Here is a 20,165-nt window from a genome sequence, read left to right on the forward strand (position 1 = left end):
GCATCGTTCTGCATTTTTGGACACGCAAAAACATAGTAGATAGTTCAGTTAAATTTATGCAGTTATTGATAAACATTCTTTTCGGAATCACGTGATAACACTCCCTATTTTTTAATGGAATTTCTTATTGCTTAAGTTTAAATTTGAAGTTTTGCCATTGTTTGCAAGTGTCATTCTAAAATTTATGTGTATACTGAAAATTGTCTCGCCCAAATTTTATTCTGTCCTGTGCGGGAAGTTAAGCAATTACCGGCAATCTATCAATTATGTATAATCTGACTTGAAAGGCTTCTGTATGTTCAATATTCTGAAAAAAGTCAAGTGTGGCTATGTAAAGGTTGACCAAACAAAGATTACCGTCAATTGATGGCATGAGACTATAGAAGAATTGATTCACTCGGGTAAGGTTCCACTGCTAACTTATTCTATGCTTCATTTCCCCGTGTATTATTTTCTATCATTTATTTTTTGTCAAATATTCTCTACCTTATCTTTAATAGCATAACATTATTCTTTTTGGTAACCATGCACTCTAGTATCTGTTAATTCATGATACAGACCTCCCTATTTGCATGACTACACACGACTATCACAAAAATACATAATCCTCAAAGAACAGGAATTCCCCCCAATTACCGAAAAGATATCATCAACCACCAACAGTATCCGACTTCTCCGAAACACACAAACAAATATATACACAAGATCAACTCTGCCTTAAACGACACAGAAACACCAAGGCTTTGTATAGTTAGCTATAAAAATCCTTGGAAACACCTTCATCGACTGCGATACATTTCTGCGCTTCAGATAAATCATTTTTTAATCTAAATTTCGATGTTTACCGAGCGATTTAAATTGTAACTGCCAAAATTGTAGAAATCGTTACGCACAGGATTCGATGTTGAAATCTGTTACTCTTAACAATGATATCTTGAAGACGACATCTAAACTTTTCACTGATCTGCAAAAAGATGTGCAATCATTTTGTTTTAAGTTAGAAAATTTGACCGTCTATCATAATTAAATTTATACAAATGAACTCCATGTTGCTCATAAAATATTTTTTCAACAGGTTCCAGGTAATTAAGTAATTGGTAATGATTAGAGAAGTTATGGTTTACACACGAGACAACCACAATTTAAGTGTACTTACCTTGAGCAACATGACGGATTCCACATGCGGAGCAGAATATGTTTTACCCTTCGGGTTCGCGATTTTCTTGCTGTGTAAAAGACCCATTGGTGGCCTTCTGTTGTTGTTTTTACTCTTCAGTGTCCGGGTTGTTGTCTCTTTGACACATTCTCCATTTCCATTCTCAATCTTATTGTAGTGTTTTATTTCTTTCGTTGGTTTTCGTTTGTACTATGATTTTTACGATATGTCGACTTATGAGTTTTTGTTATATTCGGCCTCTATTTATTGCTAGTAGAATAATGCCGGATTCACCTACATGGTCTGATAACAGGAACACTGGGTTTGGTCGTGCATATTTTTGACAATTAACAGCTTTATTAATATTTTTGTGTTTGTTTTTTTATATGAATAGTATATATAAAATTTATAATAAAAGAGATGATTTTTATTTTCCTATCGTTAATTATCCATTTTTAGATGGTGACGTTCCCTTGCCACCATCTTACGGTGTTAATATATCTCAACTTGTACGATTCGCTCGTGTTTGTAACAATGTTTTAGATTTAAACGAGAGAACTTTTATGTATTACTGATTTTTTTTAGGGGGTTTCGACATCACAAACTAGTCAAAACATTTACTAAATTTCATCACCGATCGGTATATGGACATCATTCGTAAATATAGCTCAACATGCAGACTCCTTACACGTTCAAGTTTTTTATGAAAATATTCTTTATAAAGCACAAACATGTCAGTATTCACATCAGAAGCTAACACCTTTAAATAGACTTATCAAGAAGGAATATAGTTACGATACTGTTGTCAGGTCATTAAAGATTGCATATTTTGGCGTTAATATTGATTCACTTATATGGTCTTTGCAACGGAACTAACACATTTATCTAAAAAAAACAGTTGGTGGCATGACACTGGTTGTGTTCTTCTCATATATGGTATGATGATATGATACTAAACCCCTAACGGGAAGGAGTGTGCCTGATATTCATATGATGAAGACATAATCTTTCAATCAGTTTAATTGAAGTCGTCTGGAGCTGGAATGTCAGTAAACTGCTAGTAGTCTGTTGTTATTTATGTGTTATTGTCATTTTGTTTATTTTCTTTGGTTACATCTTCTGACATCAGACTCGAACTTCTCTTGAACTGAATTTTAATGTGCGTATTGTTATACTTTCTACATTGGCTAGAGGTATAGGGGGAGGGTTGAGATCTCATAAACATGTTTAACCCCGTCGCATTTTTCCGCCTTTCCTCTGGCCATTGTCAGTCTTGTATTATTTTTAATTCCATTTACTTATGGAGTTCATTATCACTGAACTTGTACATACATTTGTTAAGGGGCCAGTTGAAGGACTCCTCCGGGTGCGGGAAGTTCTCGCTTCATTGAAGACCTGTTGGTAATGTTCACGTTCTGTTCTATGGTCGGGTTGTTGTCTCTTTTACACATTCCCCATTTCCATTCTCAATTTTATTTAAGTAATATATTGTTATAAACGAAGTTTTATATACGTTATGGTACTTTTCCAGACTGTCGATTTTGTTATGTTGGCATAGTTTTCTGTTAACACCAGCTATTATATGTGTGCTGTGTTCATTTTATTTTATCAACCAATCGTATTAGTGATTTGTGCTACTGACGTAGTAATATGAAGTAATGGTGTAACATGTCACTCTTTGAGACAATTGTGAACACTGGGGAAAATAGTTTATTTATAAAACAAAAACTTAAATAAACTTTATCTTTTTATGTTGTACAACATTGAATGACAGTTAAGAACATTGACCGCATTCACCTTTAACTCTAACTTTTCATATTTTCATCACTAAGAACCGCTATAAAATACATACAGTACTGATCTTTAAATTAGGGTTTTTAAGTACTTATAAGTCTCTTTCAAACGAAATCTCACTTGACTTTCATATAGTTACATTTATTCAGCCCAATATTTAAAACACATAGAAAAAAATTTAAAACAATTGGGGAAAAACATTCAAATTAAAAAATTAACAGTAAGAAATTGCACAAATAAATATTTACAACACATTCCGCTATAACCTTTGTATTTTACTTATCCCCGTAATTTAAATGCTAGAATACCTTTCTTTATGATAAATGTACGCCACTTTTAAACCAATAAATTGTTAGACCCCTAAAATATCGCCTATGAATAAAATCTTAAACCGTGTTTTGTTTGATAAAGAATGGCTTTCATTAGAAACAATCTTGGTTTCACTTTGAGGTCATCGTAAAAACAAAAATGCCAATAACATTTTTACTGGCAAATATAAAAGTGTATCTAGGTATTGAAAATGTTTCATTTATCTCGATATATTTACTCAATGAACATTATGAAAAATATTTTCTTTTTTTTTCATTTTCGCGTTTATATCTGTCGACTCGTAGTTTGGTGGAGAAATTGTCTATATAAATTTAATACAAAAGAGACGTGTCTAGTTTTCTTTTGCGTCTAACTTCCTCCAAAGCTTTTTCTTGAGTCTTTAGTTCATCCCTTAAACGTTTTATTCTTTCAGATGCACTTTCAGTCTTTACAGCACCTTCTGTTCTGGCAATTTTGCTTTTTGAAGGACCACTGTCATTATCTTTTGATTCATCTCTATCGCCAGAAATCTCGGGTTCAGTTTTTACTGTTACGGTGTAATCATGATTCTCTTGTTCATCTCCGTATCCTGCAGTAACAGGTTCGCTTTTCACTCTGTTCATTGGTAATATCGTATGCGCAGAAGTAGTTGAAGCGGAAGCCCAACCCGTAAATGATGAGGTTGCCACGTTAGAAGTATTAGGCGTTTGTCTAGTTACAGTTGCCGACGGTTTTGAGCTGGCTAATGATAAAATGGATGTATTTGTTTTATCCGGAAAAGAGGCCATATGCTGTTTTGTTACTTGTTTAATGGCTTCTTGGAGTGATGTTTTCGGATCACATTCTAGAACGTAAGCTTTGGGTTTATCAGCATTATTGATAGTTGGGATAAGTATAGTTTTACTGCCTAGCTTTATCATCATAAATTTGTTGCCTTGTTTATCGGTGATCGTTTCATTAACTTTAGCAACTGTGTTTATTGGATTTGGCAACATTCTTCCAGGTCTGTTTGCCACGGAAGTTGGCGGTACAATTGCACTTTTTTGTGCAGAAGACATAGCATTAGGTTCAAGAGATAAAGACTTAGTGTTTTGTGTATTTTGACCAGATTGACCTGGAGATGACTTCTTTTGCAGTCTTTCCTTTTGTTGATTTTGACCAGATTTAACTGGGAATGACTTCTGTTGTTTTTTTGCCGATCTATAAATACTTTTTCTTATACTTATTTTATTAGATTTCAATCCTTTTCGAACAATTCTTTCACTTAATCTTTTTACAAAAGGTCTCCTACATTTCAGAGAACACCGTGAATCAATAGCTGTCGATCCGTCGTTTGAGCTCTTGAGAACAACAAAACAAGGTTCTCTGAGCCGATCATCCTCTTTAGTTTCTTTATCTAATTTCACGTTTGCGCGTTGAACATTACAATCAAACTGATAAGCAAAATGTCTAATCTGTTCTTTGTCGACTTTAGGCCAAATTGCCTCCCTTGAAAGTCCATTTTGTGCCTCAGGATCATTCTGCCGCAGCGAATAAACAGAATCGATTAAAATTCCGGAACTTTCTGTATTTTCTTCGCAGTTTGACTCATAATCTATGTTAGATGTTTCCACCGTAGGAAGAGCAGTAGCTAAACGACCAACGGTACCTATGCCTTGGCTATGTGATCCGATGATTGGCACACTAAATTGAGAAGCCGCGTTGACTTTACTCAAGTTGATGTCTTCTTTCGAAGTCAAAGGCAATTTGACAGATATATTACCTCTATTCTGTTGATTTATTAGATCACGTGGGTCTACTGATGTCGAATCATTCTCAACATAATAATGAACATCTTGACTCACCATTGTTGTTTTTGAATACTTATTTTGTTCAGATGCCGTTGGTTGTTTATTAGAACGGATGTACATCTCAGGAAGTTGCTGTGTCACTGTTGTTGTCTTCAACGGTCTAGCTGAAGAACAACCAACCGAATGTTTCAATGCATCACTTACGGTAAGTGTTTTTAACGGCGAAACAAAGGTCATTTTTTTCATTGTTGTACTTTGAGGATGTAATCCACCTGCTTTTGGAAGTATAGATACAGAATTGTTAGATTGCGTATCTACATGATTTATGACCTTAACAATAATGGGCGGCCGCACAATGACTTCTTTAGGTGGGATAGTTATAGTTGGTGGAATAATGGTAATACCTGGAGAAGTTGCTGATACAACACATTTTGTAGGATGATTAGCTGTCGATAACATTTGTTTTTTTGAACTCACTAGCTTTGTGTTGGTATGGTTGAAAACATCCGGATTATCACTTGTCTTGTTTAAAATTTCTACTAATTTTTGTTCAAGTTTTTCTCTCGTGTTCTCGAGAACACTTTCAGCAGAAGCTGTTGCTGTTTGTTTGTGCACGGTTTTCGGAAGGACAGAAACAAGTTTGCCCAAATTTTTTAACGATGCATTACTACTGCTTATAATGTTAGATGGACGTATCTGACTGCTCATATTGTTAGGTGGACGTATCTGAAAGCTTGTTGTTTGGCTTGTCAATTTACGCACAGCAGTGTATACTGTCGGAGATTTAAGTAAAGACTTTTCAGTTTGCATCAACATTTTTCCCTGAACAGTTTTAGCTGGAGCACTTTTAGCTGGAACAGTTTTAGCTGGAGCACTTTTAGCTGGAACAGTGTTAGCTGGAACACTTTTAACTGGAACAGGTTTAGCTGGGGCACTTTTAGCTGGAACAGTGTTAGCTGGAACACTTTTAACTGGAACAGGTTTAGCTGGCGCACTTTTAGCTGGAACAGTTTTAACTTGAACAGTTTTAGCTTGAACACTTTTCGATGATGGTATCAATGCAGATGACAAACTATAATTTGTTGGATAAACAGTAATTACTAATGGGTTTTGGTTAGGATTTGTACCTTTTTCTACGTTGTTAACATCGCTAAAACTTACACGTGGGTGTGGTCCCGTGTTTACTAACTGGCAATGATAAGGTCCCGATGAGTTGACATTTGTATAGGTAGGATTTCTGAATGTCGAACTATGTTTATAACATAGTGTCTTATTTTCAACAGTTGTTTTGTTGATAACATCATTGTCTCTCACAATATTGACTTTTGGGAGTTCACACTTAAATAACTGTACATTGTTTGCGTTTGGATTTGACGAAGAAGTTGGTATTAACATTGGTCGTAATTTTCGCTTGATCTCAGTCCTCACTGCAGTTGGAACATTTAGGTTTGTGGGTAATGCAGACGATACGTTCACGTCAGAGGGTATTGCAGATACAGCAGTCAATTTCGTCGGCGCTACAGTTGAAACATTCACCTTAGACGGCATTGAATTTGCTACATTCGGTTTCGTCGGCACTGCATTTGCAACATTGTGTTTCGTCGGCACTGTAGTTGATACATTCATTTGAGAGGGCATAGCAGTTACAACATTCAGCTTTGTTGATAGTAGTGTTGAGAGATTCGGCCTCGTATGACCAGCAGCAGCGATAGTTGGTTTACTGTCAGTATTCTTGAGATTTTGTGCTCCACATGAATTTAATGTAACTATAGTGCCAGCTTTTGTAGAATTCATCGAAATATTCACAATAACTTCCGGATTTGCATTTTTGTTTCTAAAGAGATTATTATTGTATTTCCCAGAATGCATTGGGCGATTGCTATTTAATGTAGCATTTGTGACGTTGGAGGTTTCTGGTCGTTTTGAAGACTGTACTACAGAATTATCAGTGTTGCAAATCTTCAGAGAATCAGAAGCAAACGATTTCAACAAACTTGTAGCACAGGTAGGGAATACTGACGCGTTTCCAATTAAACGGGGGGTTTGTGTTCCTGAACTACCTACTAAAGTGGTTTGTGTCGATGAAACTACGGAGGTTGGACGCAAAACGATAATATTTCGCTCTACTGGACTAGTTGTGTCGTGAATTTTTACCAACGAAATTGAACTCGAGTTGTTGCTTTTGATTGCAGTTGTTTTTTCTGTAGATACATTCGTTGTGCTACTTAATGACTTGGACACTTTCTTCAACGTTGCTATTGTTTTCGTCTTTGAACCATGGCTTGTTTGAAGATTTTTTTTTGCAGTTAAATCCGTGCAAAGAGAAAAATCTGGACTGTCTTCAAAATCTTTTGGTATAATTAATTCATTTATATCTGTCTGGTAAAACTTTTTGTTATTCTTGTTAGCAAATAGAAAGACAGGTGTTGGATTAGTAAAACTGACGGTACGTTCTGATTTAGATATCTGGTTCTCATTCAGTTCCTCGTTTTCAGAACTTCTAACTCCATGATCTATTTCATCGTCATTCTGAATACAGATTTCATTTAGTACCCTACCAGTTACATTACTTTGACTGTTGTTATCATTTCTACTTTTGGATGATATTTCTACAGCAACCTTTACTTTTTCTGGTGATATTGTACCACCTGGAGCGTGGTGTGTGTCATTGTTTTTCTGTTTTATTGCTGTGCTGGTCTCCCTTCCATCTAAGTTTGATTCAGCAGATGTATTTTGTGTTACAGTTTCTGGTGATCGTTTCTCATCACAACTTTTGTCGGCATGTGGTAGAGATGGAAACTTGCAAGCAAGCTGCTTCGTAATTTCAGGAAATCGAAGATAAAAATCGGTACTATTTGAAGCTTCCTCTGACTGATCTTTATCTGTATCTTTGTCATTATTAATTGATGTTCGTTCTATAGGCTGGTCGAGAGAATATTTCGACCTGCTTAGCTCTGTCGATATTTTGTCCTTTTCCATACTTTGTGCTGGTGGCAATACAAACGAATCGCTGAAAAAGAAAAGTTTGGTTTATTTTAATTGATTTGTTTTAACACTGTTGTAAAAACATTTTTATATACGTAAAACGTAAAATAACAAAAATACCAAACTCCCAATGAAATTCAAAACGGAAAATCTCTGATCAAATGACCAAATCGAAAGCTCAAACACATCAAACTAATGAATAACAACTGTCATATTCCTGTCTTGAAACAGGCAAACAATGATTCACTTATTTTTATTAACTCCTATCATGAAACCAAACATACATATAACAATCCAATTGCACGATGCTTCAATCTATTTCAAACAATTTCTAGTTATATCGGTTTATATGACCGTCGGTAGTCTTTGGATGTCATTTTGATGGTTAGTTAGATATAGCGTATGGACTAAAATACACGATATGCTGGTAAATATATTGTCGACTACATGCGCATGCATTGTAAATTGTTAATTTCAAAATTATTGTTACTTGAACATGTTGCATATCCTTTTTGTTATGTTATAAATCAAATATGAGCATTTGAGTCAAATCGGTGAATATGAATTTGACAGCTAACACCCCATAAGTGGTCATAATACATATGCATTCCAAAACGTTATTTTAATTGTCCAGTCATGAACTTAAAAAAATATTAAGAAACTAAGGTTTTACCTCAAGTTGGCCTTAGTTTAATTAAATTATAAGGTTTTAATCCGTTTTGGTTATATAGATCCCCCATTATTTCGGTTTGTATGTACCCTTTGATTTCAAATATACAGATATATGAATATGAACGTCCATGATAAATTGTTTATCCAGAAAAGCGCTTCGGACTGACATTTATAAAGTAATAAAGTAATGTGTCCATCGCTTTGAAACTTGGAATCGTGAAGAAAACATGCAAAACAGAGACTTTGCCAAATAGCCTGTTCTCAGTTTGGAACTCGTGAAACTAAGTCTGTCCTCTATACATTGAGGTTCGAGTGCCTGGTTTTAGAATGTTCCAACTTACGTAAGTAGTAAAACTCAAAAAGAAATGATGTACTTTGTATGTAAAAGTTATAACTCAAAAGGACAGTGTTAGGTTGATTTTTTCTTGTCATGCACTTTTGATTTGTGCTGTAATTGATTTTGAGTAAATTTGAATTTCCGAGTATGTTTCGAACTTATCTGATGAGCATTGTTAAAAAAACGTGTGTTTTCGTACAAATATATATTGATATCATGTATACCTGCTTTCACTCAATTTTGTCTTTAACTCAGCAGAAAGGTGACTTCCATCTGCGTTATCCCCGTCATTGTTTTCCCTGTCATCATTTCTTTCATTGTCAATGCCATCCTCCACCTCCATATAAAACGATCCATCATTACTGTCATTATTTGACAAAGAGAACGACATTATGGAATCTAAAGATGTTGGTGTCGAGGGTTGACTATTGTCAAGTGGCATGTGACTTGGAGCAAAATGTTCGTTCTCTTTACTTACAAATTCAACATCTCTTTTGGTAGTATCCACTTCACATGTTGTTTCTGTTTCTGTTTCCATAGCCTTAGCATTTGACATTGTTTCTGGGCTAGATTTTGTATAACAGTGTTCCTTTTTATAAGAAGTCGGATTTTGTGAACTGGATAATTTTTCGGTTTGAGAAGGTAACATAATGTTTTCCTCGGTTTTGGTCAAATTTTCGGTGGATGGAATACTTGATGAAACTGCTGATACTAATGAACCTGATGAACCTTGTTCTGTAGACGCAATATCTGATGGCATTATTGATGTCACAGTACCAAGTGTGCTGTGTTTGGTAGATGAAATACTTGATGAAACTGATGATACCAATACACCTGATGAGAAATGTTCTGATGATGAAATTATTGATGTCAAAGTACCTATTGGGCTGTGTTTGGTAGATAAAATACTTGATGATCCTGCTGATACCAATGAACCTTGTTTTGTAGATGAAATATTTGATGGAGTTATTGATGCCAAAGTACCTGTGGTAGATGAAATACTTGATGATCCTGCTGATACCAATGAGCCTTGTTGTGTAGATGAAATATTTGATGGAGTTATTGATGTAAAAGTACCTATTGGGCTGTGTTTGGTAGATGAAATACTTGATGATCCTGCTGATACCAATGAACCTTGTTGTGTCGATGAAATATTTGTTGGAGCTATTGATGTCAAAGTACCTGTGGTAGATGAAATACTTGATAATCCTGATGGTACCAATGAGTCCTGTTGTGTAGATGAAATATTTGTTGGAGTTGTTGATGTCAAAGTACCTGTGGTAGATGAAATACTTATTGATCCGGCTGGTACCAATGAACCTTGTTGTGTAGATGAAATATTTGTTGGAGTTATTGATGTCAAAGTACCTGTGGTAGATGAAATACTTGATGATCCTGCTGGTACCAATGAACCTTGTTGTGTAGATGAAATATTTGATGAAATAACTGATTTCAAAGTACTTTTTGGGCTGTGTTTGGTAGATGAAATCAGTGATGATCCTGGTGGTGCAAATGTACGTGTTATCCGCGAGATATATTCACCAGAAGAATAACTAGACATAACAGCCAGTGACAATCCAACTGGTGGGTGTTTAGATGCTTCTTTTTGACACGTGACTCTTTTCGGAATCGGCACATTATTTATCCCTGTCGACTTAGAAGTAACTGTCAGATCACTTGCCTTACCACTGACAGATGCTTCATTGTGACACGTGGCTTTTTTCGGAATCGGCACATTATTTATCCCTGTTGACTTAGAAGTAACGAGCAGATCGTCTGTCTTACCACTGACTGATGATAACACATGAGCTGAAGCTGGTAAAGTTTCATATTTTGTTGCAGATCCTTTTATTTTACTTTGATCTGTCAATGTTTGTGATGACGAACCTAGTGTTACTGTGGCTGTGGAACCAACAAGACAAACATCCGCGATTGTATCCATATCCGCAAGGTAGGGTAACTCTGTAGATGAAGCCGAGTTCCGAATAGCAGGATGTGAAGAAGTTGTCTTAGCCGAACTTAATGTTATGCCAATTTTGTCTGAAGCTGCTTGCAATGATGGTGGGTCATCTTCAGATGAGTGATGGACTGGGGTCTCTTCTAACAACACCACACTTTCCTCCATTATTATGGCTATTATAAGGCAGTCTGAAATTATAGAATATTGGTAAATAATATTTTAACCCGGTAATATAAAAGTATAATATTTGACTCGTTAGACTGAAGTAAACAAGAGTGCACACGCTGAAATGTCTCGCCTTCTTTGCTAATCATTGATATTATGTTGATAGTCCTATAAAATATAAAGCTTTATAACAACTTTCACATAAACTTAACACTAAACCAAGAAAACTAAATATTGATCAAAGAACCATGAAAATGAGGTCAACGTCAAATGAAATATGCCAGGCAGACGTGTACAGCTAACAATTCTGCCATACAACAAATATAGTTGACCTATTGCATATAGTATAAGAAAAACTCAAAAACTTAACTTTGAGCGCTAAACCATGAAATGAGGTCAAGGTCAGATGACACCTGCCAGTTGGACATGTACACCTTACAGTCCTTCCATACAACAAATATACTAGCCCTATTGCTTATAGTATTTCAGATATGGACTTGACCACCAAAACTAAACCTTGTTCACTGATCCATGAAATGAGGTCGAGGTCATGTGAAAACTATCTGACGAGCATGATGACATTGCAAGGTACGCACATACCAAATATAGTTATCCAATTACTTATAATAAGAGAGAATTTAACATTACAAAAAAATCTTAACTTTTTTCAAGTAGTCACTAAACCATTAAAATGAGGTCATGGACATTGGACATGTGCACGTGACTGACAGAAACTTCGTAACATGAGGCATCTATATACACAGTATGAAGCATTCAGGTTTTCCACTTTCTAAAATATAAAGCTTTAAAGAAGTTGGCTTACGCTGCCGCCGCCGGATCACTATCCCTATGTTGAGCTTTCTGCGATAAAAAATGCAGGCTCGACAATAAAACAAAACATATCCATTCCAGGCACCCGGCGAATCCGCTTCATTTTTTATTGGGGTTTGTAAGCATGAAATTTGCATCTTACTTAGGTTCTTGTTACTTTCTTTTTTAGATTTTTAAGGGGTTGCCTTAAAGGGACTCTCGGGTATCGAATCGAAAGGATATACGATATCTCATTCGGTATACAAGCTAGACATTATATTGTCACTCAACGGGTTTGTACATGAGCAACAAGACGGGTTGCACATGCCGAGCAGGATCTGCTTGCCATTCTTGAGCATATGAGAACTTCCCAGGATTTGTCGGGTTCGTCTTGCACAGTTTTTAGTTTTCTATGTTATGTTTTGTACTATTGTTTGTCATTTGGGTGGGGATTTTGCTTTTTTGCCATGACGTTGTCAGTTTATTTTCGGCTTGTTTGTTTGAATTTCACTTTGCCAATTGGAATATCTTTCGCCACTCTTTTATAATGCAAACTCTTAACATGTGAATGTGTTATATTTACTATTTTTCAAATTGGAAATTATAAATAAACCTTTATCATCTACACATTGGGGAAACTTTTTATTTGATTAATCAACTCATACATGAATGATGGAGTCAAGTTGCGATTTTTGTCACGCTGATTTCTTTGCCAGAATGTGCTGATCAGTTAATCTGATTACGTTTCATATTTATCAGTACGATTACAAAGACAATTTACAATGAAAGTAAAACTTCAAAAAAGAAATAGGGAAAGTGTCCATGGGACACAGATAATGCCACCAATTTCTTATATGAAGTTATAAAGGGACGCTATTTGTACTTGAACTGATTTTTTGTTGTAAATTAATAATTAATAAGTAATAAGTTTCATAAAATGTGGTTGAGGTAAACTGCATGAAAAGTAGAGATCTTAATAATCTTTAGCCGTCAGATTGTTTCGTCTTTGTTGATTGTTAAGATGCAAGATATACTAGTAATTACTTGAATTTAACCCTCATGGCACCTTTTTATACAAGGTTGACTTGCTGGTTGATTAATTAGAACCAAAATAAAGACTTAGTACCTTTGTACTAGAGACCTTAGGGTTAGTCAGCCAACTTATTATTGAAATTTGGGCAAATGGTTTCAGAGAACATTTTTGAAAAGGTTTACGTTGACGGATACCAAGTGGACCCGCATGTTCAGGTGAACTTTAACGCTGTTTCGTGTCTTAGTGGCTGGAAATAGTGCAATATTTTAACAGGAACATTCATTAAAAGTTAAGAAGTATTAGGCACGATTGTAAATTTGATGAACAAATTGTGTAAAATTGTCTTTAAAGGGCAATAACTCCTCAAGGGGTCAATTGACAATTTTGGTCATATTAATCTTTTTGTGGATTGTACTTTTCTGAACACTGTTGCTGTTTACAGTTTATATTTATCTATAATAATATTCATGATAATAACAACAAACTGCAAAATTTCCTTAAAACTGTCATTTATCGGCAGCAACCCAACAATGGGTTGTTCGATTAAACTGAAAATTGCAGGGCTGAATGATAAATTTAGAACAAACAATCATTGTCACTCCTGTCAGATTTGCTCTTAAAGCTTTAGTTTTTGAGTTATACGCAAAAATGATTTGTCTCCTAAGTTCTACTTTTAGTCATGGCGGCCATATTTGTCGATGGGTCAAAACTTTGGATACAATTTGTAAACTAAATACCCTAAGGAACATTTAGTTAAAGTTCGAAGCCCACGTAGTTTCAAAGGAAGAAGTTTTTTTTAAATAGTTTACGACGACGGACGACGACAGACGCCAAGTGATGGCATACGTTCACATGGGCCCTTAATTGGTTCCCGGTGAGCCAAAAAGGTAAAAATTGACAAATAAAACTTCCGGATAGGGAGAAAAGAATATGCTCATAAAACAGGGAGTACAGACGGACGGACGTCTACTAATCTATTGATAATACCACATGTGACTTGTGCAGTTGGAACAACACATTTGAAAGCAGGCTAATGCCGCTACAATGCAGCACTCTTAATAATTTGTTTCTGAATCCACTATAAATAAATATGTTTAAACTACATGTAACACATTTGTTCATGTGCATTCAATAAATGCCAACTTAATGGAATAACCGTTTCAAAAATGATATCGGATATGTTCTTTACGTCGTAACTACAATCCCCTTCCCTTTCATGAATGTGACCTACCGAATTATACAATTTACCGGATTTGTTATCACATAAGCAACACGACGGGTGCCACATGTGGAGCAGGATCTGCTTACCCTTCCGGAGCACCTGAGATCACCCCTAGTTTTTGGTGGGGTTCGTGTTGTTTATTCTTTAGTTTTCTATGTTGTTTCATGTGTAGTATTGTTTGTCTTTTTGTCTTTTTCATTTTTAGCCATGGCTTTGTCAGTTTTTTTTAGAATTATGAGTTTGGCTGTCCCTTTGGTATCTTTCTTCCCTCTTTCATTCATATTGTAGATTCGTTTCGCTGATCCGTAAATTCTTTACTTTAGAATTTATGTTTATTATCACAAGGTTATACAATTCAGGTTAACGAGTTAATAAATACATTCGTAATATAACGAATTAATAAATACATTCGTAATATCTGGTCTGAATGAGAGATCGCGAAATAAATGCGTTATCACAAATTATAATTTGAAATTACTATATTTCAAACACTAGTGATTACGAATTTTAAAAGTTGATACAATTTAAAATTTCTACAATTGTAGACTATCAAATTATCAGGAAGGACATTCACGACTTCCAAAAATGTTATTTGAATTCGAAATCACGAAAAAAATCTTCAATATTTTTTTACCACATATTTAGACTACTACGACAAGTTATGATAACTGATTTAATCCGAATTACAAAAATCTGTGATAACTTAGTCTAGTTCCACATATTCGTTGTCACGTTATAACTAATTGCAATCATTCGTGACACAATATACATATACGCAATGTGTTATATGCATACTGTAATGTATAATAGTATACAAGTGGTGAGACTTTAATAAACTATTGAATCTGATTCTGACAACTAAGAATTTCTGTAATCATGAATAACGGAAGTCTCTGTTCATTAACCTCTGCTTCGTTATAACGAATTTAAACCTTAATTACGAGATTTTTTTCGTATTGATAATATTCAATAATAAGTTTTTTCTGATATCTTTTTTAAATCCGTGATTTACGAAATAAAAAAAATCTAAGTACAACTTCTTTAATTTCAAATAGTAGAAAACAAATTTCAAATAGAAGGGAATTTGCTATCACAGATTTGAAATTTGTTACGACGGATTTAATCCTTGGTAACGAATAACATAAATGAGTGATAACTAGTTCCAAAGTTTAGATGTCTTGATAACTTTATCGAGGATTATTTTGGCTATGTTTGGTACTATTTTGGTCCCGTAATTTTAGAGGAAATTTTGATAAAATGCGAATGATGTATGCTTAGTGATGATAATATACGAGTCGGAAAATTACACCAAAAGATTGAGAGATAACCATACTTACAATAAACATGACAAACGGAGTCTGTAGTAACCTTTTCAAAAGAAACTATCACTTGTTTTATCTGCAAAATATAGTAAGTATCATGATAATGTAAATTGTAAAGTTATCTCATAAAAAAAAAATATCCTCCTTTCTTAATTTGATTTTTTTTTCTAAATTATTTTGGAGGCAATACTTTGTTTTCGTTTCTTATTCTGAAGTTACATGTGTAGTTTAAGGCATGCACCGATCATTTATCTTTTAAGGTGAACCGGCTCTGGACAAGTCAGGTTTATTTTTTTGCATTTTGTTTTTAACTGAAAAAAAAACCTAGTTTTTATTTATAAAATCAAACAGAAACAATGAGTTTCGACAATCAATGTCGTATCCCCCCTCCCCCAACTATAACAAGTTATGTTTCACTATCTAATGCTCAACTTCTCATGGAATTACGTAAATGTATACTGTATCTTAATTAAAAAAAATGACTATCGGTTAAAGATCACGCTCCCACAATAGATGAGTGGTTACTACCATAGCTGGAAAAGAATTTATCATCTTTGATACAGATGAGATGATTGTACCAGAGACATATTCGTAAATATCATGCGTCTCTGACTGTGCAAAACGGAGTAATGTACTATACATATTATGAACATACGAATGCTTACTCAGTAAATAAAAAAAAACAAATATAAATAAATATTAGCACTCCACGTGAAGCCTTAAAGTATGATCATATAATTCTATTTATAAATATGGATCAGATAAAAACATTAAATTTGAATATGCATACATAATATAATGTACGTTTCATATATATGTCAAAGTTCGCAAATTTCATGTTTCCATGTAAAATCATAATACAAAACATACTGTAGGTTTTTTTTTTAAATTTCTATTGTAATGCGTCGAGAAGTTTCTTTATTTAAATCAAAAGATTTAAGGTTAAACATGTTAAACATATATATACATAAAATGTAATACGCATTTTTCCATTAGACGTAAACAGTTCCGGTTATTACATTTACCTTTTGACCGTTCAAAATGATATTCAGATAAGGGAAATATTTAATCGTTTTACCATCATTTTCCGTATAAAAAACATTGACATTTAAATAAATACTATATTTACTCAGATATTGTGCAGAAATTTCAACAGCACTGCTTTAAATTAAATGCATTTGATATTTCTTGCGACTACGACTTCATAATTATCCACAATGCAATATTCCGGAAATTCGTGTTGATTATCTCCCTTTTTTTATAATGAAGAGTGTTCCGAATGGATTTTTAAAAGAACTTATTGATTCAGATGTCCTAGAATTGGATCATTTACGCTGTAGTTGGACTGGAGGTGTATTTACGCTCCAATGAAACAAAAACAGAATTGATTACTCATTAAGTTTTACGATATGTTCTTTTCTTAAGTTATTGCGGAAGAAAACATTGGTCAGGTTATTTACATTTGGGGAGCAGTTATTTAATCTTCTCAACTTCCTGTTGTATTTTATCATCATACAGAAAGGATGGAAGTGGTGTTGTTGGGTGTTTTTTTCCATGAATAAAAAATACCTTATTTCAGTTAATAAAATTTGTAAAATACACTGACACAGTTTGTTTTTTATACGCCAAGTACCGTGTTTGACTCAGTCGTGACCTCGATTTAATTGACTTACACTGTTAGTTTTTCCTGGGAACAGTATATCTATTTATATGTTTTCCAACCGCATAGTTCCTCATCGAAGGTCGGTGGTTACATGATGTATCTACTGCCTCCGGCTACCACCACCAATCAACATATGCCGCGATGAAATAGCGGGCCAATCGTACTGACAGTGACGTTAAATACTAAAATATCTCATCAAAATAATGACTTTTTAAAAAAAATCCTATAGGAATGGTACTCTTCAAGATTTATTTGTATATAAGTGTTACTTGTTGGGCATATAAAAAATATTTAGTTCTAAACTATGGATAATGATGTAATTTAATACAAGTCGGATTGACATTTGGTTTGTTTACTCTTTTTTAAATTGGTACTTGATGTTTGAGTTTGGTGACCGTGACTAATGTTTCGATTTTGTTTGTCGGTTTTTCTTTATATGTTTATTTACGACTACAAGTACTAACGAATGAAATTGTACACGAAATAGTTTCTTACTTCAACTGTTAATGTTTTAAAGTTTTCTTTTTCTTCTTTAATAAGCTAACAATAATTGGGTATTATATATTTCACTTAAATTTGCTATGTTAGCGGATCGACTATATACAGTAATCGTTCCCAAATGTTCCCTAATTCTTGTCTGTTCTTAACCGTTAAGTTACGGAACCCATGCAGTACCAATTAAGAATTAAATGCTTCTTTTTGTAAACTTCATTTGGGGTGTAACTGCGCTTCATTTTTAAATTGTGCACAAGGTCAACGCTTTTACAACCCTATGAAGTTACAAAAAGAAGCATTCCATACTTATATTACATTTTTTTACGCTAGGAGTATGAAAAAAACACAACTATTACTATTTATATCAAGTTTTTGTTTAATTCAAATTCAAATTCAAATATTTATTGTCATATAAACTCTGAACAATGAGTTTGTGACAAATAATATAAACATACGGGCACAAAATACATTTAACAAACAAAACCATGAAAACAAAAAAAGCAAAAAAGCAAAACAATCTAACTATATGATATATAAATATATATTTTATAAATAAACCAAGAGTCCACTGTCCTCAGTTCTAATGCCTGTTTAAAATAGGACCCCAAGCTTTCTTCTTCTTTTGAGGTTGATGGACAAAGAAGATATTTATTTTTTTCATTTTCTTGCCAGGACATAAAATCTGGCATATGTTTAATTACATTTCCTATAAAGTTATCTTTTAGTTTAGCATTTTTTGTTGCAGTATAAAATAAAATGGGCTGCATCCTCCATTGTATAACAGGATGTGCATAGTCTTTTTTCTCTAGGTATTTTTAAATGTCTTCCTTTTTCTATCATTAAATTATGATCGCTAATTCTCATTTTTGTTATGTGACTTATCTTTTCAGAAGATTTACTGTTTAAGTAGTTTTCCATTTCTAAATTTTGCTTTAAACTTTTATATAAATACAATTTACTTATTTGATCTATTTTTTCAAATTTTTGTTCTAATATATTTGTGTAGAAATTTAAGAATTGATGTTTTAAGGGTTTTTTTTAACAACTTTGAGTAATTTTTTTCTTTTGTTTCCCTCAAGAATGGATGCATCCATGTTTACCTCTTTCAAAATATTTTTAATATATGTAAACCAGGTATAGGCAACCTGAATTATCTAAACTTTTATAAAGTAAAAAGGATTCGTATAATAATGGATTAATTTCAGAATTTAGTAATCTTGATAAGTAAAGTATACTTTGAGTTTTTATATATGCATCTCTAGTGGGTATCTCCCTAGCTCTATTCTCACAGCTATGTTGGATGAAGATTTTCTTGTTCCGAGGATATATTTACAGAGAGACCAAGGTAATTTTACTAAACTTGATTTATCAGTAAAATTAAGGGGGTCTATATTTGTTTGGGAAATCTTGCACGTTTTTCTGCTCTAAATTTTGAAACATAAGTATCCATATAAGTAATTTCGGAATTATAAGTGGCTATTGGTTTAACTATAGAATCAAAAAGACTACAAGCTACTTTAACTGGCAGATTATTTAAGGAAGCAGTATAAGTTTTAATGGCAAACATCACTTTCCTTGCTTTATTTACAAGCTCTTCAGAGCTATGCAATAAGTTTCCATTTGATTTCACAAGAATTCCAAGAAATGAATACTCAGAGACATTTGACACATTTTCATTTTTATATTTTGATAAAGATGTTTCCACTTTTTTATTATTTTGCTGCAGAATCATTGTTTTAGTTTTATTAATATTTAAAGTTAATTGCCATTTTTCACAATAAATTTCTAAGTTGTTCAGACTATTTTGTAGGTCTTCTTTACTTTCAGATAATATTAAAAGGTCATCAGCAAATTGTAAAGATCCTACTTTAGTATCAATTAGTTCTAATGGACAGCTATTTTCATTTGAAAACTCTGCATCTAAATCATTAATAAATAAATTAAATAAAGTAGGACTCAATGAATCCCCTTGTTTAACCCCTTGTGTGATTTCAAAATATTCTGAATGCCGCTCTTGATGCTTGAAGGCAGATTTTGTTTCCTCATACTGTCTTTAATAATATTAAATATTTTTTCCCTGCTCCTGCCTTATACAGTTTATGATGTAAAGCTTTTCTCCAGACAGAATCAAAAGCCTTTTTTTAATCTACAAAGCAGGCATATATTTTATTTTTATTTTTGTGTAAGTGTTTGTTTATTAAAGACTTAAGCACAAGTCAAATATACTATCAGAGGTTCTGTGATTTTTTTCTAATGCCAAATTGAGTATTACTTATAGTGTTTTCCATCAGTTTAATCAATCTGTCATTTAATACAGCATTAAACAACTTTGGTAAGCAACTTATCAGAGATATTCCCCTGTAATTATTAGGATAAGTTTTTACTCCTGATTTATGCAATAAAATTAAGTATGAGTATTTCCCTTTTGATGGGTAAATACCTGTATTCAAAA

At 33.6% G+C, this 20,165-nt stretch overlaps 1 protein-coding gene across 1 annotated transcript; it reads right to left on the reverse strand.

Annotated features, from left to right (window-relative positions):
* Nucleotides 1-3,419: 3,419 nt before the first annotated feature.
* Nucleotides 3,420-16,795, reverse strand: LOC134687255 (mucin-2-like). Its single transcript, XM_063547399.1, has 4 exons — nt 16,685-16,795; nt 15,571-15,631; nt 9,268-11,191; nt 3,420-8,059 (listed from the first exon to the last, which is right to left on the reverse strand). The coding sequence occupies exons 3-4, from the start codon at nt 11,166-11,168 to the stop codon at nt 3,592-3,594; spliced, it is 6,369 nt and encodes a 2,122-aa protein (XP_063403469.1). The 5' UTR covers nt 11,169-11,191; nt 15,571-15,631; nt 16,685-16,795; the 3' UTR covers nt 3,420-3,591.
* Nucleotides 16,796-20,165: the final 3,370 nt, after the last annotated feature.

The sequence above is a fragment of the Mytilus trossulus genome, chromosome 10 (assembly GCF_036588685.1).
Source record: "Mytilus trossulus isolate FHL-02 chromosome 10, PNRI_Mtr1.1.1.hap1, whole genome shotgun sequence".
Lineage (NCBI taxonomy): Eukaryota > Metazoa > Mollusca > Bivalvia > Mytilida > Mytilidae > Mytilus > Mytilus trossulus.

Excerpts from the sequence above, each read along its gene's own strand:
- LOC134687255 (XM_063547399.1), bottom strand. The coding sequence starts at position 11,168 with ATGGAGGAAAGTGTGGTGTTGTTAGAAGAGACCCCAGTCCATCACTCA. Across the intron at positions 8,060-9,267 it reads ACAAAATTGAGTGAAAGCAG|CGATTCGTTTGTATTGCCAC; the intron begins GTATACATGATA and ends TTTCTTTTTCAG.